Source organism: Malaclemys terrapin, chromosome 1 (assembly GCF_027887155.1).
Source record: "Malaclemys terrapin pileata isolate rMalTer1 chromosome 1, rMalTer1.hap1, whole genome shotgun sequence".
NCBI classification, from domain to species: Eukaryota; Metazoa; Chordata; order Testudines; family Emydidae; genus Malaclemys; species Malaclemys terrapin.
This window is the reverse complement of record NC_071505.1, coordinates 63,466,847-63,493,990: the sequence shown is the minus strand read 5'-3', so window position 1 is coordinate 63,493,990 and position 27,144 is coordinate 63,466,847. Positions and strand designations below refer to the sequence as shown.

General features: G+C 42.4%; 1 protein-coding gene across 11 annotated transcripts in view; it reads left to right on the top strand.

Annotated features, from left to right (window-relative positions):
• GRIP1 (glutamate receptor interacting protein 1) overlaps window positions 1-27,144 on the top strand; it is a 357,507-nt gene that overhangs the window by 175,054 nt on the left and 155,309 nt on the right. For all 11 annotated transcript variants that reach the window (XM_054025817.1, XM_054025809.1, XM_054025854.1 and 8 more), the window contains exon 2: window positions 10,058-10,138. In XM_054025817.1, coding sequence (XP_053881792.1) covers window positions 10,058-10,138 — 81 coding nt within the window. The remainder of the gene's footprint in view (window positions 1-10,057; window positions 10,139-27,144) is intronic.

The window sequence follows — 27,144 nt, the reverse complement described above, 5'->3', positions numbered from 1 at the left end:
TAGAGGCCATCAGAATATGCGGAGCCATTATATCCACCAATACAGTAGACATATCCTTCAGTATCTGTACAGATCAAATATCCAGGAAACATTCTACTATCACAGTTTAACTGCAGGAGGGTAGATGTAATAATAGATTATAAGAAAGTAAGATTATATCAAACCATGCAATCACAAAAAGGCTTTATCAGGATGAAATGTTACCACACTACAAACCTGTTATTTTCCCCCAATAAGTCATGAACAAAGACCATGGCTGCTCAGTCTCAGCAGGTCAATAAAAACCCAGCCGGAGGGGATCTGAGGTACAGCTGAGGGAGAGGGAGTAGGTAAAGCAAGAGGAGACCAAAGGCAATATTAAGGTTATTCAAATATAAACATTTATGCAAGAAAACAGTAGAGTAACAAAGGTAAGTGCCTACTACAGTGGGAGGAAGGGGGTCAAAGGAGAGGACTGGTCGTCTCTCTCTACTCTATTGTTAGGGTTATTATGGTGTCACAGTATCGACTCTATAGTTAAGAGGTTACAGTCTGGCCAGCATTTCAAAAAATTTCTAGGGACTTTTTTTTTTTTTTCACAAAAGCTTATGTTTTGAGGATTGCTAGCCACCAATTCCAAATGTTTTTGTGTGGGTTTTAATTAGTGTATAAAAATATCTTAGTTATCACACAGGATATAGTTTTCAGGTTGTGCTTAAATGGCTGCTGCACACATACTGCGATATTGCATCAGTATGCAATGCTTTGTCAAAACAATGCAACATGGCTGCTCTCTGTGCATATGTTTTTCCAAACCAAATTGCAGCCAAAATACCTTGTGATGGGAGGACCAGAAAGGTCTGGCGTTTAGATAAGCATCCTTCAGTTAGGAACCTAACTGGGAATGATGGGATGAAGTTTAGAAAAGGAAAATTTAGGTTGAATATCAGGAAAAGCTTCCTGTCAGTGTGAGCTATTTCACTGAGGAATTTTCTTGTAAAAGATAGTGGTGGAAGCCCCATCATTTGAGACTAGACTGGCCACAGCAGTATAAAATGCACTAAGCAGCACAATCATGCATTGGTAAAGAGATGGAGTCAGTGATATAAGAAGTAATTTCCATCCCTAACTACCGCGAGTTCTCCCATTTCTAGCAGATGTGAATAAACTCCATGTACTTCACTTTTGTGTTCTGCACTGTACATCATTTTCAGAGAGAATAAACATGGCAGCTCAAGACACTGTTGTAGTAAGTACCCCACTTTACAACCTAAAATGAGGGTTAGATTATTTTATGATTCAGTAATTATTCTATTTTACGGCATTGGGTTTAATCTTCTAGCAAACATTTGACATTTTTACAAACATAGAAAAATAAATATTTATAGGATTTGAAGTAATCTCTGCTTGGTAGATTTAAAAACATGTTATTGTAATAGGATTTCTTCTTTATTAGAGAATTCATTGAAGGAGATTTTCACTGTATGCCAGCAGTTCCAGAGGCAACTTTACTAGATCCAGTTGCCTTTTTCAGGCAATCTTAAAAAGATATGCATCTCCCATAGCGAAAGAACTGTATGAGAGCTCAGCACCTTTTGGGAATCAGGCCATTTCTATTCAGGTGCCTAAATATTGGTTATGGAGCTTAATTTTAGGCATCTACATTTTCTAGTGACTTTTATCTTTAGCTTACTTTTAGACAGTAAAATTCACTGGGTATTTTAGATATCAGTAGGAAGTTCAAGATACATAATTACAGAGTGCTGTAGCGTCCATTAGTTTAAGATTATCATTGGGATGGTTCTGTACTAAAGAACCAGACAATTCAGAACTCAGAGAATAGAATAAAGATTTATTCAACTTTCTTTCACCTTATGTACGTCTTAGAGCGCTAATGGTTATTTGCTGGATGCTAGTACTGTTTGAGAATGATGTCTGCAGATACAGCATGTGACAGTTGGCTAAGTGTAGGAGGAGAAATAATATATTTAGGATTTTTAAAACCCTCTTCCTCCTGTTTCTCCCAATATACACACACTCCAAAACTTCCAAATAAGTGGAAAATAGAAGGCCTTAAGTTTTCTTAATGATGATTTCTAGGGGTTAAGGGTGAGAATCACAGAGTACATCAAAAAGTGAATAAAAATGATTACATTCATATTTGTGGTATTTAGAGGTACAGTTCATTCATGACCATTCCGGCACTTAAAGTTTTGAATTTAAAGCTCTTTGGGTAAAATTTTAAAAATTGCTTAAGTCCCATTTTCAAAAGTGACTTAAGCACTTAGGAGCCGAAGTCTCATTGGAAGTCAATGCCACTTTTGAAAAATGGGACTTAGGTGCCTATGCAATTTTTACCCCTTTGCACCACTGGATGTAAAATGGCGGATCATTTTTTTATGGTTAAACTTTGCATGACAAGTCTGAAAAAGGATAATATACGTGTGTAGTAGATTATTGACATTGTGCTTTTCTATTAAACCTGTAAATTCAGACAGTGTTCATTACTCAACGTTGAAAACATTTGGCCAGTACTGCCTCTATTTTCTGCTGTTGTAGGCCATCAAACTCTCCAGTACAGATTGAGACATTGTGGTAACCCTGGCCAATCCATAATATTAGTTCTAATCTGGGCTCTTGCATTATTTAAAAGTAAATTTTCCAAAACGTTCTTCCTTCCAAGAACAGCCTCCTCCTAAATGTTTTTCTGAATGGCATTATTAACAGCAGGTGTTACTGTGCTGAAAATGTTGATGTTAAGTGTAACATCAAGGATCTGGATAGATTTTCTAAATACACAGTAATTCCTAGAAAATTTCAGGGCATTGTGGCATCACAAACTATTCCCATTTAGATACAGCTGTTTTTCATCCACTTTATACTTTATATTTTGCATGACATAGGGCTTTTACTTTCCAAAGCACTTTGCAAATATTAATTATACAAAGTAGAATTCACTTTCTGTATACGGCATACTGTTTTCGATTTCATCAGGTTGCTATGTAAGGTCGACCTTTTCAAAGATGTGACGTTAGTATCCATGATTTGCACATGAATATTGCTACTTACACTGTGCAGGGTGTTGCATACCTGTTGTGAAGTTACTTTAATATGTTGTCATCCAGAATGTCTTCATTTCAACTAGGGATATATGGCTGCCATTGTCTTCAGTAGGATTACTCATAGTAGTAGGCCCTATCCTCAGTGGGCCCACTCTCCCTAAGCATCCTCCAACCTTTGGGCTTGTAAGAAATAGCAAAGTTTATTTATTGCTGTGAAGGGCTCAAACTACAAGCTATGGATGAAACCGAAGAGGTCCTAGCAACCCAGTCCTTTAGCATTTAACAGCTGCCACAAATATGATACTCTGCAGAAAATGTGGGTTTTGGATAAGTCTAAAGAACATATTCCCTTCTGGATCTGATGGCTGCAGAGCAGTAACAAACAGTAGAATTGCTAACCTAACGTTAGCTAGCGCTGACAGAGCAGAAGGAGTGTCATGTAGACTGGAGTAAGATCTATGTTATTGCCTTTGTGTTTCTGAATTCTGTTCCTGTTATGAATAATGCTTTTCATTATGAGTTTCAGGAATACTAGAGCTGTCATCCTGTGACTCAGATATATCAGCTCTAGGAATTCCAGAGACAGAAAATCTGAGGCATGTGCTCATTAATTTCAGTCATTTTTGACAAACTAACACGTTTGGAGACACTGCAGTTTCAGCAATCCTGGAAGAATTCTTAATAACTCAACACATCATCCTCATCCTCATCTTCATACTGTGTCTTTAAAAATTACACCAGGATCAATACCTTTTTATACAGGCAAATATATGGATAAAGCATGTGTTTCTGTATTGTTCCCACACATACTACTCCACATAGAACAAGCAGCTACAAATATAGATCACTGCAATTTTCTGGTGGGTGCTCAAAATACACTGGGCCAGCTTACGGTGTAATGGCATACCACTATGCACCAGTGTTGGGGTTATATCCCAAACTCCATGGGCTAACAGAGGCTGAGGTTACATCAGAACTCAGCATGATGAGAACCTTCAGGCACAGTTCTGTAATCAGTTACATTCACAGTTATCCGTTGTGACACATAAATAATGTTATGTTAAGCTGATTGATGTTTTGAATGCCTGGACTGTACTGTGGAGGAGGTATCCTACAACCTTCCTCTTACTCACTGTCTTGTCACTGATTAGTCATTTTTTTTTAAAGGATGCTATCAAACTGAGTAGAAAGAATAAACCCCAAAGATCTCATGTAGTACTCTCTCTCTCCCCCCTCCCCCCCTTTTTTGGCTAGGTACAGGAGCAGATACTTGAAATGGCGGGGAAGGGAACAAACAAAGAAGCCCCCTATGTATGCATTGTGCAGTGTCTATGTTTGTAGTAAGACATTATTACTTATGTAATAGTATTTATTATTTATATTGCAGTAGAATATAGGAGTCCCAGTCATGCATCAGGGCCATGTTGCACTAGGAATAATGTACAAACACAGAACTAAATGATGGTCTCTGCCCCAGAGAGCGTATAGTTTAATTATAAGACAGCAGATGGATGCTGAGAGAGAGACTGGGGAGCACAAAGAAACAATGAGACAGTATTCATTAGAATGATAGGCAGTGGACTCATTGCACCACTTGCCTATACAATATGTAGTGGTAGTGGTGGTGGTTACTATAAACTTTGCAACTAGGTATTGTGGTCTTTGCCCTGTAGTGCACAGGGAACCAGGAGGATCTCACTAATGTTAATTATGTACAAAATCAGTCATTTGTAAAGATTTCAGTGGTGATAGTGATAGTGCTAATTAATTAGTGTATATATGTATGTATTGGGCTTTGAAGGTGTAATGTGATGTAGTATATATAATCGCTATATTTTACTATTTGCAGCAATAATTTTACAGAGGACAGGTAAAAGAATGAAGGGCGTTCTGCTTACCAATTTAAGAAGTTTATATGTCCATAATCTGAGAGACTTTTCCTCAAAGATTAGTTTTGCATTCTGGTCAGGAAAGATGTAAATGAAAATGTTCTGGTAACTTGCTCAATATTGTGTACAAACAACTACAAGAAATATGCAAGTTGTCTGTCTTCATAGCCATGGAAATTGAAACCTGATAGTTAACATGAAAAGCTTTTCCTGTAGTCATTAAGTTAAGGAATCTGCTGGCATAGCAATTACCACAGTACAACATAGTGACTTACTAAAAATTGTTTGTTTACCACAGACTGTCTAATCTCTCAGCCAGAGGAAATTAAAAAAAAAAAAATTGATGCAATGAATGCAGGTCAAGGACTGCATCTACAGAGCAATGCTATTTCCCCCGTAGTAAAAATGAACACCTGCAGTAGGGTCTCTCTAGAAATGGGAAAGAGCTAATGAATTAAGAGGCAAAATTTGAAGTTGTGTATATGAAAGTGCTGCAGATAAATGTTTTTGCTCCTCAGTAACAAAATACTTAGTTTAGTGTAACAGAAATTCATTAAAGGGTAGGAATATCTCCCTATGAATGATAAATAATCAGTATATATTTACATTCAGGATTATATCTAGATGATATTTATACTCCTGAATATAATCTAATCTTGATAATGGAATGCCCCTCTGCTGTGCCACATGACTCCTCTCCATATCACAAGCCTTGAAATCCACCTCCCTTTACCTAATCTTTAGTTATCAGGTAGGGAGATTATCTGTAGCTATTTACCCCTTACATTTTTGGGATGTTGGCTAGAGGTGCAGTGGCTGAGTGATTAAGGTGCTCGACTGCAATCCTGAAGGTTCAATTTTCACTCAATCTCACACTGAAAGGCCACCTCCAGTTTACCCCTCTGCAAAATGGGTACCTGATCCATTCGGTTAGGAAAATCAAAGCAGTCAGATGTGATGCTGGCCCCAACGCTCCATTGTGTGTACCGTTGGCTATGAAACTGATGTGCCTTATCCACATCAGCCATATGAGCCACTGGCTCCAGGAAACTTTGACTAACTGGCCCCTCTTCTCTGATCTTCATAGTGCAACCATCTGTCCTGCTTCTTCAATACGAAGTACGTACTCAAATCTACCTGGGCACCTGTGAGCCCTGTAAACTTCACTTTGAGACCAGGGCCCCCTAAAATGCAGTGGGGTACTGGGAAAATCTTGTTCTCAGAGGAAATGTTAGTTGATTTACTTATCTCTTTAGAAATAGGGTTTGAATGTCTACTTGTGAGAACTCCTCTTCCCTTTGTCCTCTCTCCAGTCTGCCTAAAGTGATTAATTTAAATTGAATATTTTAACAAGGCACACTAGGACCAGGACTGTTTTGTTCAATGGATATTTTTTGTCTAAAGTCCCCCTGTTCAGATATTGGTAGTAACCAAGCGTCATCGTCATTCATCAGATTATGTGAAACTACATGGATGATCTCTGTTCATTTCTTAATAGAGAAGTATCACTGCCACAATAGTTACCATCACAATTGGCATCTTCTAATAAGAAAGAGCTAAAGATTGCATGTATGGGGTATCTAAACTGCCCCCTATTGGGGTAGCCTGAGGAACCTTGTACTGCCAGTAGCTGTGCGTTGCCTTTTCTGTGAATGAGAAAGATCAATCCACTTCTTTCACAAGCACTAACTTCTCTCTCCAGACGTGTTTTTCAAAATCCAACAGGACTGTATCCCCTCATACAATAATATTAGTTTTACCAAAGCTGTTTTTTTTTAAGGTGGAAAGATAGGTGGTGCTTCCTCCAAAGTCCACCTTTGTCTTAACATAGGCATGACTTCAATCCATTTCAGAATCCTGTCTGTTTCTCTCTCTCCATTCTATGTTTGTTATTGTCTTTGGCTTTACGCTAGCATACAGAGTAGCAGAGGCTGTGTTATCTTTCTCATTATGATTATATAGTTCCATGGCAATGGGAGTTAATCTTACTGTAGTAGAAGCAATGATGTCTTGCAGACCTGATACACTGAGATGCTTTTAATTATTCGCTCCATTCCCTTCCAGGAGCATGGTTGTACAACAGCCTTTTACCTTGTTGCTAATGTTCAGAAGCTTTTCTTGTTACTGAGTCTGCCTTACTAAGTGGAATTTGTTGTAGAAGATCTGTAGTTTGAAAAAAATGAACTGTTCTTTGTAGTGTCTTTTATCTGAGACTTGGTTTTAAATTATGCTGACCAAACCCTTATCTTATCTGAATAAAAATGAATGGTTTACCTTCTGATATAATTTTCTAATGGAGTCTGAGATTTTATAAATATAGTAATCAGTAAAGAGAGAAAAAATCTCAAGAGGGTCAGTTAGAAAAAAAAATTGATAGCCAAAAATATGTTTATAATATTCATCTACTGATTTTTGTTGCATCTCAAGGTGTCACTACATAACTTAGGCTTTGATTCCTTTAGCCATTGATCTGTATTTACGCACGGCTGTATGCATATGCTAAAAACTAATTGGTCCTTCCCAACTTAAAGAGAAAAAAGTATGCAAATAGAAATATTTGATAATGCATAAAGAGCTGTTCGAGAACCAGATTAAAGGACCCACAAAGTAGGATCTAATTCCCTTTTATTTTTTCTTTTGATTGAGGAAGTGAAGTAAACACTATTAATACGAGTGCCTAATTAACACATACAGTTGCCATTGAAGTCTTTCTCTGGTGGTAATTTATACTTAATGGTGCACTGTAAGCTGGTTTTTTTTTTCTCCTATTGAGAAGGCTGCTATGGGGGAGCAGTAAGCAACTCATTTCTACCTGGTTCTGCCTTTAATGGATGGCCCATCTGCCCTGCTAGCCAGTCCCAGTGACTCAGAAGGATCAAGGTTGATCAAGAGCAGCATCACCACTTAGGCCAGGTCTACACTACAGACCTATATCAGTATAACTACATTGCTCAGGGGTGTGGAAAATCCACACCCTGAATAACATAGTTATACCGACCTTCCTCCTCCCCACCCCTGTAGACAGTGCTCGGTTGACAGGAGAACTTCTCCCCAGGGCCGGCTCTGGCTTTTTGGCCGCCCTAAGCCAAAAAAAAAAAAAAAAACGGGGCAGCCGGAGCGCGGGTGCAGGGGGACCGGCTGAGGGAGGGGTGGGGGAGAGAACGGGCGGGAGAGAGAGAGAAGTGGGTGGCCAGGGCTACAGCAGGGGCGCTGCCACGTGGCTCCTCCAGCTGTGCTGCCTCCTGCCGCCTGCCGCGAGGGCTCCGCTCCGGTCGGCGGGGAGGGAAGGAAGAGGACTGCCCTGCAGAGCGCTCTGGTTCTCCACGCCGCCGCCCCCTACAGGGCGGCCGGAGCGGAACAAGAACAAAAAAAAAAAAGAAAAAAGCAGCCGTGCCGCCCTAGGATTGGGCAGAATGCCACCTCCAACAATCTGCCGCCCCAAGCACCAGCTTGCTCAGCTGGTGCCTGAAGCCGGCCCTGCTTCTCCCATTGACATGAAGGTCTCCCATTGGCTTAGTAGCATCTTCACTAAAGCGCTACAGTGGCACAGCTGCATTGCTGTGCATGAAGACAAGCCCATTGCTAGTGGGTGCAGTGTCATCCTTGGGGTAGGAAAGTGCTTGGCCAGGCTGAGTCTGGAAATGGTTGGCTCTCACAGATCACTGGCCACAACACAAGAGGGGCTTTCTGTGAGCAGAGCCCCAAATCAAAAAGAAGGTCTTCTTACAGAGTCTCAAGATGATAAAGGCATAAAGCTTCTTGCAGCTAATGTAGATGGGGGGCCTCCCACTTCTAGAGTCATTAAAGTGAGAACAAGGGTTCTTAAAGTGAAAAGGGGAAAGTCCACATTTCCCAGAGTCCTTTTAAAGTAGACCCGTAGCCAGATACAGGTAAAGGCTGCCTGCAATATGAGCTTTACATAGTGCTTTTCTCCTCTGTGACACAGCTAGAGTCTGCCATCTTTGTCCAAGAGAGAGGAAGTGTTCAAAAGAGAGGAAGTGTTCATTCTGATACTTCCAATGTAGCCAGTGACGGCTCTTGTATTCAGAGAGAGTGCACTTTACTCACTGCCCTGGCTAGTATACTAAAGACATTCTGTGCGTCCTTGTCACAGAATGGCTGGCCCCAGTAAATGAAGTAGGTCAAGCTCCCTTTGCCAGAGCAGGTGCTCCCAATTGGCCAGTTAAGAGGGTGGGGCAGCAACTGTGAGCTATAAAGGCCCAGGGAGAGATCCAGTGAGGGGAAGTGCCTGAAGGAAGCCAGGAAAGAGAGTCCCAGTGCAGACAGGTGAGAGCTGCCTGAGAACAGGGGACTGGAGGAGGTCCTGAAAGAGAGAAGAAGGTGTTTCCTGGGGGAAGACTGAAGGCAAGGAGAGCAGCAAGAGGGGTTTGCTGGCTGGTATCCCCAAGCCAGAAAGGTAGAGGGAGAGTGCTGGAGTGGGCTGAAGGCAGGAGTAGTCTGCTGGCTCAAAGCTGGAGAGCCAGAGCTGTGGGCCAGAGAGGGCTGAAGGGAGGGAACCAGTGCGGGAGCTTACCCGCTGACCTCTCCAGGGCTTGAGAGCTGGACCCAGAGAAACCATGGGAGTAGAGTTGTACTCCAGTTGGAAAGGCGGGGGTGGCCATCCTAATAAAAGGACAGGACAAGAGTGCACTCGAGTGTCAGGATGTGGTGAGGGACCCTGGGGCAGCACTGGAGCGCAAGGGCTTGGTGAGGGACTGCGGGGCTTGTACGTTGCATAATATATATACTGTTTGGACTATGCTGGAGGAATTCTCATTGATGGGACTTGTATTGTTATGATTTATATAGATGGGACTTTTGTATTAAATGAACCCCACAAGGGCTATATTTATACTTGGGAAGATTCTTTGGACTATTTCTGGGGACTAAGAAGGAAGGAAACTGTTATGCCACAGCCTTCCTTACAAGGGTGCTCTGGGTGGGGCTGCCTTATGACAATCCTATAGGATTAATAATGTTCCTGGTATGTTATCAAATTGTTCCTTTTTGTGGGAGAAGTAAATTACTAGTTAAATCAGAAATTATGTTGAAATATATCACATTTATATATTACAATATATTACAACATATTTGAAACTGAAACCTTCACTGTTTGTTTGTTTTCAGATGAGAGTCCCTATACTAAATCTGCAAACCAGACAAAACCACCTGAAGGAGCATTGGCTGTGAGGAGACAGAGCATCCCAGGTAGACCAGCTAGTTTAAATTTTAATTGTCCTTACCCCATTTTCACAAAAATACGTTACAAGTTAGAGAAGCCAAATCATTTGTTAGTTTTCGCAAGCGGTTTATGGTTTATTATATGGAGCGCTCTAGTGATGCTCTATATTTAGATTGCCTCACATTTTCATTGTTAAAAAAAAAAATCTGCTTTTTACAAGTACTGTAATGCCCCCTTGGTTTGCATGGGCACTTTGACATTTGGGTCAAGGGAGGTGCTTTTTGTTGTCCTCTTGAAAAATCTATTCAGACTGTCTAAGTAGGTGGTGAGTTGTCATCACTACTTCTGATTGGCTAAGAATTATATATGTCCCATATTATACCATCCCCACCCCAATTCTCTTGTTTATCTCACCCATCGACCATGTCTTGTCTTTTAGATTGTAGACTCTGTGGGGCAGGGACTGTGATTTTCTATGTGTTTGTACAGCCCTAGCACAATGAGGCCTCAATTGGGTTGACCCCCCTAGGCGCTACTGCAATATAAATGTTAAATAATAATGGTAATTGGGCCAAGTTATAAGGTGTTAGAAGCTGACATTTCCCATTAGTCTTTTGTTCAGCAGAGCTTGCTTCAGGCTAACTGCTAAACGCGTTCAACGTTACGTCAGCACTGTGCATACACGATGCTGGTATCTCACTCCAGCATGCCACACAAAGCTGAACCTCCTCTAATGAGACACAGGCAAAATAAATGATGTGGGCATCCCCTCTCCCAACCACAATACCATTTGACCTCCTGGAAGATGCACAGTACTAGATACCAGATACCAAGTCCTGATATTCCACTAAGAGGTTACACAACCAGGGAATGGAACTCAGAACTGTAATATGACAGATCCGAGTGCCACTTAGGGCAGGTCTACACTTAAAACACTGCATCAACGCAGCTGCGCCGCTGTAGCGCTTTAGTGAAGATGCTCCTACGCCAACAGGAGAGCTTCTGTCATTGGCTTAGTTAATCCACCTCCCCAAGAGGCAGTAGCTATGCCGATGAGAGAAGCTCTCCTGTCAACATAGCTCTGTCTACATGGAGGGTTAGGGCGGTATAACTACGTTGTTCAAGGGTGTCGATTTTTCACACCTCTGAGCAATGTAGTTATACCAATATAAGTCTGTAGTATAAACCTGGCCTTAGTCACACTGTCTCTCAGTGGTCTGTGCTGAAGGTCCAAGGTTCAAACCCTGATGATGATATGGTGATGGAGGAAAGCATTGCAGTTGTGCATAACAGAATTGGTTTTTTTCTATCTAAAAAAATCTGAGGCAAACAACTCCCTTCTGCCCCCGTTCATTTAATGAACGTTGTTTAGATTGCAAAGTCAAATTCTCAAAAGTTAGAAAGCTCCAGAATGAAGATTTCCTGTGCTGCCTTTATTCCGTATGTATTATTAGGCAGTCTTTAGTTACATGGTCGCATACTAGTTTTTCCAGTCCAATAAAAATCAAGATTCAGTGCTTCCTGAAGTGAATACAGATCTCTGCTGGTACCATAGTTGGGTAGTATTTTACATTATGAGTCAATAAAACTCAACTTATTAAATATCTATTTATTGTATTGTATTCTTCTGGAATTTTTTAAAATTGAAATTGATGGAGGAGGAGAGAATTATTGAAGTTTAAAGTTACGTATGAAACCGCTTGTGCCACATGTCCATCACAGACTTGCATTCAATGTGCCTACTGTATTTGGGAGAAGAACACAGGCTTATAAGGCTGTGTTCTGTGTTCCCAATATAATCCTTGTGGAAGAAATGAGAAGAACCAACATCTAAAATTCTTGTGCTTGTCACAGATTCTTCCAGTTTCAGCCTTGAATGCGAGTAGCATTTACACCATCTCCAGTTGATGAGTGTGATGGGGGTGCTCTACTTACTGCTGCAATGGTACCTCCTCCTGGCTGTTCTGGGGATTAGCTCTGTTGCACACCGTCTCTCTCTGTCTCTCTTGGTCCACAGCTCCTCTCTCACTCCAGGAGCTGCTGCTGCCTCTTTGTTACTCAGCCTTCCAGCCAGGTCACTCAGCATTCCCCACTTCAAGGGTATAATCTTTCGAAGTCTCTTCTGTTCAAGGGGCCCTCCGGCAGTTCTCACACCCAGTGCCCTGACCCTGTCACTCCTCCAGTGACCCAGGCAATCTTCCAGTTCACTGCCCCACCAGTGCCACTTCCCCAGTGGCACGTAGGGGAACCCAGGCCCACCCTCTATTCAGGTTCCAACCCAGATTCCCTACAACATGCAGCCACGGTCTGTTTAGTCCACAACCTTGCTGCTTCCTACCCCGCATCCCACAAGCTCTCTTCCCACCCTACTCTCTTGAGTGTATGCCCTTCCCTTAGGGCCAGGGCCAGGCCCCCAGGGTCCTATTATTTCCCTCGGTTCCCTCCTTCACTCTCTACTAAACAGAGGCTGACTGCAAAATCCTCTGGGCAGCCTTTGCTGCTACCAGATTTCTGGACTTATACTAATTCAGCCTACCTCCTCTTCTTTCACAGGTGAGCTTCCTTGCAATTAGCTCCCCACAACAGCTTGTCTCCCTCATTTGCTGCTTAATTCGCTGATTGGGCCCACCTGATCTAATTCAGCCCTCTCCGTACCAGTATGGGGAGTACACCCCATCACAATGAGCAATTAAGAAACCTGGGAAAAGGAGGTCCTTTTCTTTTGAACAAAGTACTATTTTCCATCTGCCTATCCATTGGGAAAATAGTCTTCCAGTATCTTTGGTAGAGGAAGTCCCCTTAAATTTTTCTTTGGCGTCTGTCTCTGTTTATAAGAGAGAATTTGTTCAAATCTTTTACGTAGTGACTGTCCAGTTTGGCCAATGTGCATAGCAGAGGGGCATTGCTGGCACATGATGGCATATAAACATTGGTGGACGTGCAGGTGAATGAACCGATGATGTTGTAGCTGATCTGGTTAGGTCCTGTGATGGTGTTGCTGGTGTAGATATGTGGGCAGAGTTGGCATCGAGGTTTGTTGCATGGATTGGTTCCTGAGTTAGAGTTGTTATGGTGTGGTGTGTGGTTGCTGGTGAGAATATGCTTAAGGTTGGCGGGTTGTCTGTGGGCGAGGACTGGCCTGCCTCCCAAGGTCTGTGAAAATGAGGGATAATTGTCCAGGGTGGGTTGTAGATCACTGATGATGCGTTGGAGAGGTTTAAGCTGAGGACTGTAGGTGATGGCCAGTGGAATTCTGTTGGTTTCTTTCTTGGGCTTGTCTTGTAGCAGGAGGCTTCTGGGTACACGTCTGGCTCTGATCATTTGTTTCCTTATTTCCTTGTGTGGATATCGTAGTTTTGAGAATGCTTGGTGAAGATCTTGTAGGTGTTGGTCTCTGTCTAAGGGGTTGGAGCAGATGCGGTTGTACCTCAGCGCTTGGCTATAGACGATGGATCGTGTGGTGTGTCCGGGGTGGAAGCTGGAGGCATGAAGGTAGGCATAGCGGTTGGTGGGTTTTCGGTATAGGGTGGTGTTAATGTGACCATCACTTATATGTACTGTGGTGTCTAGGAAGTGGACCTCCCGTGTAGATTGGTCCAGGCTGAGGTTGATGGTGGGGTGGAAGCTGTTGAAATCATGGTGGAATTCTTCCAGAGTTTACAGTCAAGGTAAACTTAGTAAATGTCACAAGTTTAAGGAGAAATGGTATGTAAAGTCACAGGAACGCCACTGAAAGTGATGGGGCCACGTGCTGGAGGGTGGTAAAGTCCAGTCCTGCCGCTAGGGTGGGATGTCCTTTGGGGATCTGGTCCTGTCTGTGGATAATAATAGGCCCTGAGGGGAGGTGGAGGTGCAGAACAAACCAACCCCTCGCTATTCCTGCAGCAGCAGCTCCTGTCTCAAAGGGCTGGCCCGGCTCCCTGCTCCAGCCCTTTGGTTCTCACACAGCATGCAGGTGGGGCTTTCCCCCATGATGCTCCACTCCCTTCCTGGCCCAGGCACTGCTGGATCACCTATCCTGAGCTTTTGTGACAGTAAACATGGTCAGGCCATGGCTCGGGTGACCCCCACACCTCTGCAGCCTGTGAAATCCCAGACACAAGGAAAAGTTGTGGACAAACTGTAAAGTCACTGTATCCATGACATTTTTTATCACCATGACAAACCTGCAGCCCAAACCAGGCATTTCATGAAATAAATGTCCCGTTTTTAATTCCATTTTATCCCCAAAAGCAGGGAATGGATTAAACATCTCTTTGGAACAGAGCTTGTTTTAGATACACAGTGGATGCATTATTCATATGATGAGGGTATTTATCATTTTAAGCATGTCTTCACATGGCCCAAAAACAAATGACTGATTCTTTCTTAGGGATTTATAGAATTTCTGAAAGTAATGATAGTTAATTAAAGTGATGTGTAGTAGTATTATACCCAAATTGCATTTTAAAACTTAGAATTAATACTGTGTGTGTGTATTTATTTGAATCACTGGTTAGCTCTGCAGTTTCTTTTCTGTGGTAAAATTAATCCTGAGTATGGAGGTGGTGTTGGCACTGACAGGTTACAGAGTGAGAGACAGATTATTTCCTCTCGTCTCCGCAAGATGCCTGCATTATTCGAATTTAGACTAGCACCTGATGTATTATGCAGCTGAATTGTTAATCTGTCTGTGTACTAGATTGCAACATCCTTGGGGCAGGGACTATGGCCCTAATTCAGGTAATGATCCCTATCAGATCAGCACTTCAGCACCTGCATAAAGCAGTGTTGCCAGCCCCACATGTTCAAAAATCACAAGTCAGCCCCCCAAAACCATGAGACTTTACAAATAATACATTTTTTTTTCTTATTTGCTCTTGGTGTTTGATCTTTTAGTGTTCATTATCCAGCTTTTCTCTGCAAGCAAGAGGACTAGAAATCTCCTTTTTTTGACTGAAAACTGAGTTTCTCATTCTCTCTCATTTCTGCAGGAGATGGGAATTAAGAAAATATTGGGAGAGTAGTGATAAAATTGCAAGAGTGGGCAATACTATTAAAGAGGCCCATTGAAGTCAATGGGATTTAAGCACATACCTAAAGTTAAGCATGTGCTTAAATGATGTCCGGAACAGGGATGGACTCAAGCAAGTTCTGAAGTGCTTTCCTGTATAATAATGTATGTCTCTTTATCTGTTTGAGTAGCACAGAGGAATAAAATAATCCTTGTGAAATAAGCATAGTATTTCTTTGAAAACCTATTAAGCCAAATGTGTTTAGCATGGCAGATTGTTCGTAATTTGAAGTTTGAGTGCTTGAAATGTTCACCAAAATACTGGGGTGAACTTTCTGCAAACTGTAATATTTGACAGGTGTTGTAATTATTTGTGGCTTTACTGACTGAGATGGGAATTATAACCATTATAACCTGTACACTTCTCTCAGCCCAAGTACTTGGGCTGCACAGTGGGGACCTTTCCTGGGCAGAAGAAATCTCCTTTGCTTTAGGCTACAGAGCAGTTATGTAGCTGCAGTAGCTTCTGCACTGCCTGATCTACTCAGCAGCAGTTCCACACTGTCCTCCTTAACTCACTACTGTCCTGCTTCCCAAAAAGCTCTGTGTTCCTGCAGAGCCTGGGTCCATGATATGCAGGGGGTGTTAGACCTTGTGAAATCTTGCTCTCAACTGCCTTCCTGTGCCAGAATGGCATCAGGTCCAATGAATACGAGGCCTTCTGCGACCATGGTGAGATCAGGAGTTACCTTCGTAGAGCAGAAGAAGGAACAAGTGTACAGAACTAGAATTGAAATTTATTTTCTTGACCTGTTCTTTTCCTTTCGCCCACCAAAGCAGGATTTTTCCTCCTGCCATCTCAGAATTTGATATTTAGTTGCATAAATGTACAGTATTTATTTGTAGATCAGTTGTTAAATTTGGGCACCGTGTTTTGACAGAAAACTGTCAAGTTTTTGAGGTCTAAAATTAAACCAACCAGTTTTCTTTCAGTATATAGGCACATCCAAGTATATTGTATCATCTCTCCACTATACCTGCTGCCTTTATCCTTGTAAGCATGCTGGATCTTTTCGTTTACAAGGCTCTCTTCCTGCTGTACGCTGCTTGATCTCAAAAGTGGAGCTGGCAGTCTGACTGGAGGGAGAACATGGTATGATTGCACAGCACTATGTGCATCTACTACAGTAGTTCAGCCAGTGGAATAGTTTTTATTTGCAATTGTGAAGCCTCATTTCGGAGGATTTGGCTGATAGAATTTTAATAATCAGTAATAAAATGTTAAATAAACATGAAATTTTAGGGTAGGTTGAATTTTTGGACTGGAAAGTGATTCTTTAAGGGAGCATATGCAAAGGAAGAAATGCCTTGAAATGAATGTCAGGAAAAAGATTTATGATGCTGATATCTAGAAAATTGTTGCTATATGTAATTTTCTTAGTAATGGTAATAAAGCAATAAAATCTTGTGATCCTTTATGTGATTTTCAGAGTTAATATACAGTGTGTATATATATACTCTCTGTGTGTGTTGGCTGCAGACAGGCAGTTTTCTTAAGGCCATTGGCTCTGAATATATACAGGTGCTGTTTATCTTTTTTATAAAAACAGAAGTGTGTGCGGAGGGGGTTCCCTGGTCCGTGGCATCTGTGCAGCAACTGTTCATATTCTGTCTGAGGCTGCACCAAATGTGAAATTCCTGAGGGGAATACCTTGTCTAGTACCCAAGACTAATGGATGAGAATATAGGTCAACTGGAAGCGAGAGAATTTTAAAGGCCAAACTAGTTGCTTCCATATAGTAACATATTTTTTTAAATCTGAAATGTCCATATAATTTTGAGAACAAAAAAAAATCTGTAAAAAGGACGTAAGTAAAGGTTATACAGAGTTTTAGAAAATAACTAATATAAAAGTAATAAAATGCAAAATGAATATAATGCATACGTCATGTGCAGGTTACAGTAAGTGTTCTGATTATCCAGAACATATGATCCAATATATGGTGATTCAGTTTACAGATTAAGTCAAATAAAATCAGATTGGCTGAATTTAACGTTTTGATTTTATATGCTGCAATTTTGATGAAAGAAGAGCTATTATAGCATGGTAGAATACTGGAATAACTGTAGTGTAATATTTCCTCTTTACAAGATTAACATAATCTTGGTAAATGTAAAGGAAAATGTAGCAATGTTTATGCAAGTAACATAAAGAAGCAGCATGAATTTAAAATCATATTCACCGTATGTGATCTGAGGATGACAGTTTCATTAAATAATATTTGTTGGGACAGACGATGTCTCACAGGGTTAGTCCTACTCTAGCAGAACCATTCAAATGTGACATAGTTTAGTATTAACCAACTAATCTGATGGTTATTTGGTAGCCTATGTCAAATGAGTTTGGTGGGCTTAGTCCAGTTTGTAAAGTGCAGGCATACACATAGTAAACAGGCCCACCATATTTAGCATCATTGCTTTCACTCTCAGTAGAGAGTGGAACAACCAAGTGACCCTAGATCTAAATTATTCCTGTTTTCTCCTAGACCCCGATTTAGGGTTGCCAGGTGTCCGGTTTTCGGCTGGAACACCTGGTCGAAAAGGGACCCTGGCGGCTCCGGTCAGCACCGCTGACTGGGCTGTTAACAGTTCGGTCAGTGGCACAGCGGGGCTAAGGCAGGCTTCCTGCAGCTCCCAGAAGCAGCAGCATGTCCCCCCTCTGGCTCCTATGTGTAGGGGCAGCCAGGGAGCTCCGCACACTGCCCCCGCCCCAAGTGCCGGCTCTGCAGCTCCCATTGGCCGGGAATCATGGCCAATGGGAGCTGTGGGGGCGGTGCCTGTGGAAGGGGCAGTGCGCAGATACAGAGCTGCCTAGCCACACCTCCACGTAGGAGCTGGAGGGGGGACATGCTGCTGCTTCTTCTGGGAGCCACCTGAGGTAAGTGCTGCCCGCAACCTGCACCCCTCACCCCTTCTCACACCCCTGTCCCAGCCCTGATCCCCCTCCTGTCATCCAAACGCCTCAGTCCCAGCCTGGGAGCATTCTCCTACATACCAAACCCCTCATCCCCAGCCCCACTCCAGAGCCTGCATCCCCAGCCAGAGCCCTCACCCCTGCACCCCATCCCCTCCTGTACTCTGAACCTCTCGATCCCAGCCCAGAACATCCTCCTGCACCCTAAACCTCTCATCCCCAGCCCCACTCCAGAGTCTGCACCCCTAGCCAGAGGCCTCTCCCCCCATTCCCCCCGGCATCCTATTCTTCTGCCCAAGCCCAGAGCTCCCTCACGCACTCTGAACCCCTCAGCCCCAGTCCAGACTCCCCTCATGCATCCCAAATCCCTCATCCCCAGCCCCACACCAGAGCCTGCACTCCCAGCCGGAGCCCTCACTCCCCCCTCCCCACACCCCCCTGCCCCAGCCCTGATCCACCTCCCATCCTCCGAACCCCTCAGTCCCAGCCCGGAGCCCCTTCCTGCACCCCAAATCCCTCATCCCCAGACCCACACCGGAGCCTGCACCCCCAGCCGAAGCCCTCACCCCACCCCCACACACCAACCCCCTGCCCAGAGTCCTCTCCTGCACCCAGAACCCCTCATTTCTGGCCCCACCCCGGAACCTGCACCCCTAGCCCAGAGCCTGTACCCCCTCCCACCCCCCAATCCCCTGCCTCAGCCTGGAGCCCCATCCCATACTCCGAACCCCTCAGCTCTACCCCAGAGCCCCCTCCTGCACCCTGAACTCCTCATTTCTGACCCCACCCCAGAGCCTGCACCCCCCAGCCAGAGCCCTCACCCTCTTCCACACACTCCTGAGCCAGCCCAGTGAAAATGATGAAGTGAGTGAGGGTGGAGAGAGCAAGAAACAGAGGGTGTGTGTGGAATGAGTGGGGGTAGGGCCTCAGCGAAGGGGCAGGGCAGGGGCATTGCCTCAAAGGAGGGGTGGGGGTGGAGCTGGGGACGGGGCAAGAGTGTTTGATTTTGTGCGAATAGAGAGTTGGCTAAGTCCCATTAGCTTCAATGGAGCTATTTACATGTTTAAAATTAGATACCTGATTTTGGCCCCAGTTCAGCAAGATACTTAGAGTCTGCTCCATAAATTTAGGTTCAAGGCAGGTTGAAGGGGTAGTCTGGGAAGAAATTCTGTTTCAGCAGTGGATATTCAACTCCTACCAGAAGCACTTCACTTTACTAAGAAAAATAACTACATTATACTTTTAATAGGCAAACTTTAAATTTAAAAATGCATATTTTTGCTTGTAAATAATTTAATTATTCAATATTTTGAAGAATGGACATAAAATATGGAGAGTCTAATAAGTTTTGAGGGAAACGTAGATCTTAGGGATATTTATTACACTACATTATCTCCCATCTTCCAAATGACTGATTCCAAAGCTGACTAGCGGTGATTACCATAAATAATAAGCATTTTTTTTTATCCATCAAGATTTCATACCGGTTTAAGCCTTGCATTTTCAACAAAACTTACAAATGTTATAAACCCTAATTCTACTATTTGTCTCTTCAAATTAAATCTCACTATTGCATAGCACAGTGTGTAAATTTACCTTTGTTTCATTCAGTACTTGTATGATAAGTTCAGTTGGCAATTTTGAGGTGAAAAGTTCTTCTTCGAGTGCTTACTCATGTCCATTCCATATTAGATGTGTGTGTGCTCGCCATATGCACCAGTGCCAGAAGTTTTCAGCAGTATCCATAGGGGACGTGCTCTGGCGCCCTCTGGAGTGCTGCCCTCATGGTGCGATATAAGGGGCGCTGCCAGTTCCCTCCCACCTGCAGTGGCCGCCAGTGACGGTGCTGGAACATCTGCTGCTTCGGCTAGCGTTGTTTCATTTTCTGTTCTTGTGAACTTTGAAAACCTGTAGTATAGTTGTATATAGTTAGCAGTTTCTTAGTTACCCTTAGAAGTAGTTCTCAACTTTTCGTTAGTCCCAAATGGGACTCAGCCAGGGGACAGGGCATGCCCCGGTCCCCAGGCTTTAAGCCCTGCAATCGCTGCAAACAGTCTATGCTCATCAGTGATCTACATACCTGCTGCTTAAGGTGCTTAGGCGAAGGGCACATAAGTGACAAGTACCGTATCTGCAAGTCCTTTAAACCTAGGATGAAGAAAGAGCTCGATATCTGTCTGAAAGTGCTCCTAATGGAGTCGGCACTCACTCCGGCACCGGAGCAGCGATCTGACTCCGCACTGAGCACCACAGCCTCCATGCACAGTGCTCCACCAGCGCCATCCATAAGCCGGCACCGTTTCCCGTCCATGGCTCCTGGGAAGAAGCTGAAAAAGACAGGAAGGGGAAGATCTCCTTCCTCCTGTAAAGCACAGGAGAGGGCTGGGGGTGAGCCACAACCTGTGCTGGGCAGCTCAACACCCCCTTCGGGGAGTCGGGCCCCAGCTCAAGTTAAGCAGTGCCCCAGCCAGCTTCAGGTGCCGTCGACACCCGAAGCTCATTGAGCAGCTCAAGAGAGCCTGACGCTCCCTGTGCCGCCCACACCGGCTCCCGCGGTACCCAGGTCTCAGGGAAATACAACATGTTTGTAGAATGTAGACATTGTTCTTTTGGGTTCTGTTTATTATCCTTGTGCAACCTTCAGACCTTCTCTTCACATTTTATCTACATGGCTGTTTATGTCCCCTAGTGTGATCATGCAGTGAAGAACCACTGAAAGAGAGCTCTATCCAATAGCCACGAATTAAAACTGGTACAGAAAGTTAAACTGTCCCTGTTACAGAGGACGTCTGACCAGAAATAAAAGAAACATGAACACAACTTTGGGGGGAGAAGGATGCCATACTGAAATCAAGAAAGGAATGCTGTTATTTATAAGCCAGAAACAGTATCCTGAATTTACTTCCCTAAAGTGGACAGAGTATATATTGATCAAGGCTGGGAGAGGTGCCAAGCTCCAATATTAATTGATTATATCAGTGGAGCAGTAGGAAGTCTCGCTTGAAAGTTGATAACCATGAGACAAGAATCCGCCACATAGTACAACTTTCTCCCACAGTAGATGACATTGTGACTCCAAGAAATTGGCAGATAAATAATATGGAAATGAGCTAACCTCTGTGATAGAGGAAAAACAAGGTTCTGGAAAACAGAGAACACACATGTTACAGCTGAATTATAGGTCTCCCAGAAAGCCAGGAGTGATCAGATCCTGTCAAATTCTGTGAAGAACTGATCCCGGAAGTGTTGCTTATGTAAGCAAAACTAAGAGAGATCAAAATCGATAGAGCTCCTAGAACACCCATAGGGAATGTTGCTGATGGACCAAGACCATAGTGAGACTGCATCATTACCATGAAATCTATTAATACTGCAATAAGTCTGAAGTTTTAAAAACAAACAAACAGACCCCCAAACTTATTTGTGTGGGGTGAATGCCTAGGCACCAACTCTTTGGGTGCTCCAGGGCTGAAGCACCCATGGAAAAAAATTAGCAGGTGCTTAGCACCCACCAGCAGCCAGCTCCCCGCTCCCACTCAGCACTTCCCACCTGCTGGTGGCCTCGCTGATCAACTCCTCGCCATCTCTCCCAGTGCTTCCCACCTGCCATGATCAGCTGTTCTGCAGCATGCAGGAGACACTGCGGGGGAGCAGAGGGGAGCATGTTTGGTGGAGGGGTGGAACAGGGGTAGGAAGAGGCGGGGTGGGAGTAGGGACTTGGGGGAAGGGGTGGAGTGGGGGTGGGGCCTGGGGCTGAGTGGGGATTGAGCCCCACCAGGGAAAGGAGGAAGCCAGCCCCTGTGGGTGAATGTGTGTAATTTTTCTAAAACCTTTCAGATTGAGTTCTGGCCAAAAGGGTGGGCCTTCAATAAAACCAGTAAGAACTTAAAATTTTCCCAGTGCATTTGAAACTCATTGCAAAATTGTGCCTGCAAAATCAGAGGCCCAACAAGCCATTCACATACCATGCTGATAAATGTGGTGTAAAGATCTAGTGAGATTGTTAACATTCTGGTCCATTACTCCCTATATGTTAACAAAAAGGAAATGCATAATAATAAGCACATGGAGCTGGAGAACACATAGAAAGCATGAACCTCAGACTACTCCTACAACAAAAAATAATCATAATTATACAAATAAGCTTGAGTTAAGTACCATCTGAGATAACCTAGCAATGCTTATAACTGATAGTACAAAGTGCTTTTCATAGTCCAAGTTTCAAATAATATGATCCTCACAACATTTTTGGGAGGTAGAAGTTCCCATTTTCCATATGTAGAAACTGGAGTAGGAAGCTACAATATTCCATTTGATAGATAAATAGACGGGTTTCAATATTTTAACTACACTAGTTACTAATATTTTTTTCCAGTCGTGGTGGCTAATATAATACCTGAGAACCAGATGGCCTTTAGGCCCAGCAGTTCATCAACTTGCATTTTAAGAAGACTCAGACACCATCTCTCATTTATTTATTTATATCTGGTTTTACAACATATGTTCCCTTTGCACAACTCTGTGGCTCCCTTAAAACATTATAAACATAAAATAAATACCACAAGTTCATAACAACTATCAGCAATTAGAATTAGGCAGATGTTCCTTGGATTAATTCCCAACATCCTCCATAAATTGGAGGAGCTGAGAAATTCCACGCCCACGCTAGCTTTGAGATATAAGACACCTCTTATCCAAAGAACTTGTGCCAAACCTCAGTAAGCTAACCAGTAACCTTTGAAGCATGGCCTAATGATCAACTAACTAAGACTTCGTCAAACCAACAAGGGAGCAAGTTCCAGAGTGGAACTTTCTGTCTGTCTGTTCTCCATGATGCTTAAGCCAGGTCCATACTAGAAACTTTTGCCAATATAGCAGTGTTGATTAAGGATGTGATTTTTTTTTTTTGGCAACATTTCTTATACCAGCAAAAGCCCTAGTGTAGGCATAGTTATACTGGAATAAAAATGCTTTTGCCTGTATAGCTTATTTCACTTGACAAACCACTACCTGGTGTATTTGCAAAAACACGTTTTTTTGCTAATATAAGCAATGTCCATACTGAGAGGGTTTGCCAGTATGTCTGTACCAGCAAACATTTTCTAGCACAGACCTGGCCTTTAGCTAGCTTATTTACAATCAGAAAATCTTCTCTTGGGGGTGGGATCAGCATAGAAGTTTATACATATTTGTTTAGGAGAAAAGTTCATAGAATGGCTGACCATTTTGTGCAAAAATCATGACAAAGACTTTTATTAGATGCTTTTATACAAGCAGGGGGCACCACTTCTATCTACTTTTAATTCAAGAACCCCTGGAGGGGGTGACCTAAAGTATCATTTTTAAAATTATTGGAATTACAGTGCATTCTGTAGAAAAAAAATCTTTAGATGAGATAGTCTAGTGCTTCTTTAGTTTAGACAACTGGCAATATTAAACACAGTCAGCAATCTCTCATGATCCCCTACTACGGGTATGAAATAAATTTTAGGGAAATCTCAAATTGTGCCTATAGGCAAAAGTAATCCTTCTGTCCATTTTAATGAGCTGATTATTACATATTTATGAATAAAGATAGCTTCTAATATATCATCTTTTTGTGAGGTAAATCTCAGCTCCATAAAACACATTAAAACTGATATGAACAAAAGGAATACGCTCCCATCAAGTGGGTAAGGAGACTTCATGTCATAAAAATGGAAATAAAGCCAAGAATTATCTACATGCTTTTCAAATAGTATCCTTTATACTGGTGTCCTGACCATAAATAGGAATAAATTTGTAACTAGAAAAAAGAAACCATAAGTTAAACTTAAGTACCTTGTGCAAGTTAAAGACTGGTGACCATACCCTCACTGACCTAAAATTATACCAAAAAAAGAAGAACAGGAGTGCTTGTGGCACCTTAGAGACTAACAAATTTATTAGAGCATAAGCTTTCGTGGACTACAGCCCACTTCTTCGGATGCATAACCAGGTTAGCTGTGACATTATCAGGGATACTGTTCCTGATAGCTTGTAGTCCATCTTTGTGTGGAATATTGGTGTAGAGGGCTTCTACGTCCATAGTGGCCAGGATGGTGTTTTCTGGAAGATCACCGATGGATTGTAGTTTCCTCAGGAAGTCAGTGGTATCTCGAAGATAGCTGGGAGTGCTGGTAGCGTAGGGTCTGAGGAGAGAGTCTACATAACCAGACAAGCCTGATGTTAGGGTGCCAATGCCTGAGATGATGGGGCGTCCAGGATATCCAGGTTTATGGATCTTGGGTAGCAAATAGAATACCCCTGGTCGGGGTTCTAGGCATGTGTCTGTACGGATTTGTTCCTGTGCTTTGTCAGGGAGTTTTTTTAGCAGATGATGTAGTTTCTTTAGGTAATCCTCAGTGGGATCAGAGGATAATGGCCTGTAGAATGTGGTGTTAGAGAGCTGTCTAGCAGCCTCCTGGTCATATTCCAATTTATTCATGATGACGACAGCACCTCCTTTGTCAGCCTTTTTGATTATGATGTCAGGGTTGTTTCTGAGGCTGTAGATGGCGTTGTGTTCAGCATGGCTGAGGTTATGTGGCAAGTGATGTTGCTTTTCCACAATTTCAGCCTTTGCACGTCGACGGAAGCAATCTATGTAGAAATCCAGTCTGTTGTTTCGACCGTCCGGAGGAGTCCATGCAGAATCCTTTTTTTTGTAGTGCTGGTAGGGAGGATTCTGTGGGTTAGTATGCTGTTCAGAGGTATGTTGGAAATATTCTTTGAGTCGGAGACGTCGAAAGTAGGATTCTAGGTCACCGCAGAACTGTATCATATTCATGGGTCTGGAGGGACAAAAGGAGAGGCCCCGAGATAGGACAGACTCTTCTGCTGGGCTAAGAGTATAGCTGGAAAGATTAACAATATTGCTGGGTGGGTTAAGGGAACTACTGTTGTGGCTGCTTGTGGCATGTAGCAGTTTAGATAGTTTAGTGTCCTTTTTCCTTTGTAGAGAGGCAAAGTTTGTCTTGTAAATGGCTTGTCTAGTTTTTGTAAAGTCTATCCATGAGGAAGTTTGTGTGGAAGGTTGGTTTCTTATGAGGGTATCCAGTTCTGAGAGCTCATTCTTAATCTTTCCCTGTTTGCTGTATAGGATGCTGATCAGGTGGTTTCGCAGTTTCTTTGAGAGTGTGTGACACAGTCTCTCAGCATAGTCTGTGTGGTATGTAGATTGTAATGGATTTTTTACCTTTAGTCCTTTTGGTATGATGTCCATCTGCTTGCATTTGGAAAGGAAGATGATGTCTGTCTGTATCTGTACGAGTTTTTTCATGAGGTTGATGGATTTCCATTCCATACGGCTAAATGCAGTGCCTTGCATAATAACAGGTTTCAGAGTAACAGCCGTGTTAGTCTGTATCCGCAAAAAGAAGAACAGGAGTACTTGTGGCACCTTAGAGACTAACAAATTTATTAGAGCATAAGCTTTCGTGGACTACAGCCCACTTCTTCGGATGCATATCACGATAAAGAGTCTCAGTGCTTAAGATTTCAGAGCTTAAGATTCATCAGCATGTAGTGTGTGTGTGTGTGTGAGAGAGAGAGAGAATATCCATTTTCATGGGACATGTCACATTTTGTAGTTTGACTGGAAATTGTATTTACTTCTAATAACAGTATTGCTCAAGGATGATATAGGCATGTTATATTTGCATCTCACTAGGACTTCTGGTTTGAGAACTGAATACTATAGATGAAAAAACCTTCACATTTAAAGGCTTTTTACTGCCTCATAACCTAACATTCACTCTGTTATGTGTGCTAATATAATACCACTTCAGTTTCTTGATTGAGTTGGTGAGAAATATTTACATTTTAAATTGCAAAAGAAAGCAACCTTCAGTACATTCTTATGGCTCAATGTTTCACTGCAGTGCTGTATTCAGTAAGTCTGGCTATGTAATAAATTAGCTCATGCAAATGAATGCATCTGTCTTCATTTCTCTTTGCCATTAGTTCATTATGCAGACATTAAACCCCAGAGAACAAGTAAAGAGATTGATTATGAAATACGGAGCAAGGGGTAGTATGGAGGAAACTTCTGAATTATAGATTTTTTTTCCATTGGCAAACATCTTTAACAGAAATTGAAATCCTTCTGGATTTGAAATACTTATTGGCAGTGAAGGTCATCAGCACTTCTGTGATTCAGCACATTTTAATGTAAGCCAGTATTTTATTTTGTAGCGCTTTAATCCAGCCTTGGCCTTGATGATACATTTTCCGAACGTTTTTTTGGTAGTACACTAATCAGTAACTTAATGCTCACATTGAATGGTAAAATATAGCCCTCTCTCACCATCAGCAACTCCTTTTTGTAAATCTTAAATTTCTCACATTTAATTTGATGCTGTTGTTTCTGAATTAATCCTGTCATTTTATTACTGTCAATTTTCTATTTTAGAGCATCTAAAAATATTCCATTGCCCCCTATAAATCAATAATAGCCTATGGATTACATACAAAATTTCATCTTAAATCCTCTATAATAGATACAATGTGATTACCAAACAAAAGCCAGTATAACTGTGCCATACCTGTCAGATCTCTCATATCCATCACATTTCCTAGCAACAATAAGTCACATGAAGTTTTAACGTTTCTGCTTAAGCAAATAGATACATCAGTGCGAAAAATCTCTAATAAGGCAACATCCAATTCCCAGATAACAATTTACATTTAAAATAGATATGATATATGTGGATCACACACAGCTCAAGGATAGTGCGATGTCTGATTGTAAATTGCATCACCACTACAGATATCTTACCATTATTTAGAAGCAAATTTTGCCTTCTCTGCTCCTGTATTTCATGCCAATAGGTTGCCTCTGGTGCTGTTCCTTTCTGTAACTGGGCTGTCTGACTTACTCTCTAGAAGGAGGATATCAAGCTGCTAGGTAACTTGACTAAAGTAATAATCTTTTTCCAAGGCTCAGAGGGTCAGATTAATTGTTGAGTTAACAAATACCTACATTTACATGGGGAGAAATTGTGGCCCAATTGACCAATTTTACTCATAGTCTTCTAAATGGAGGT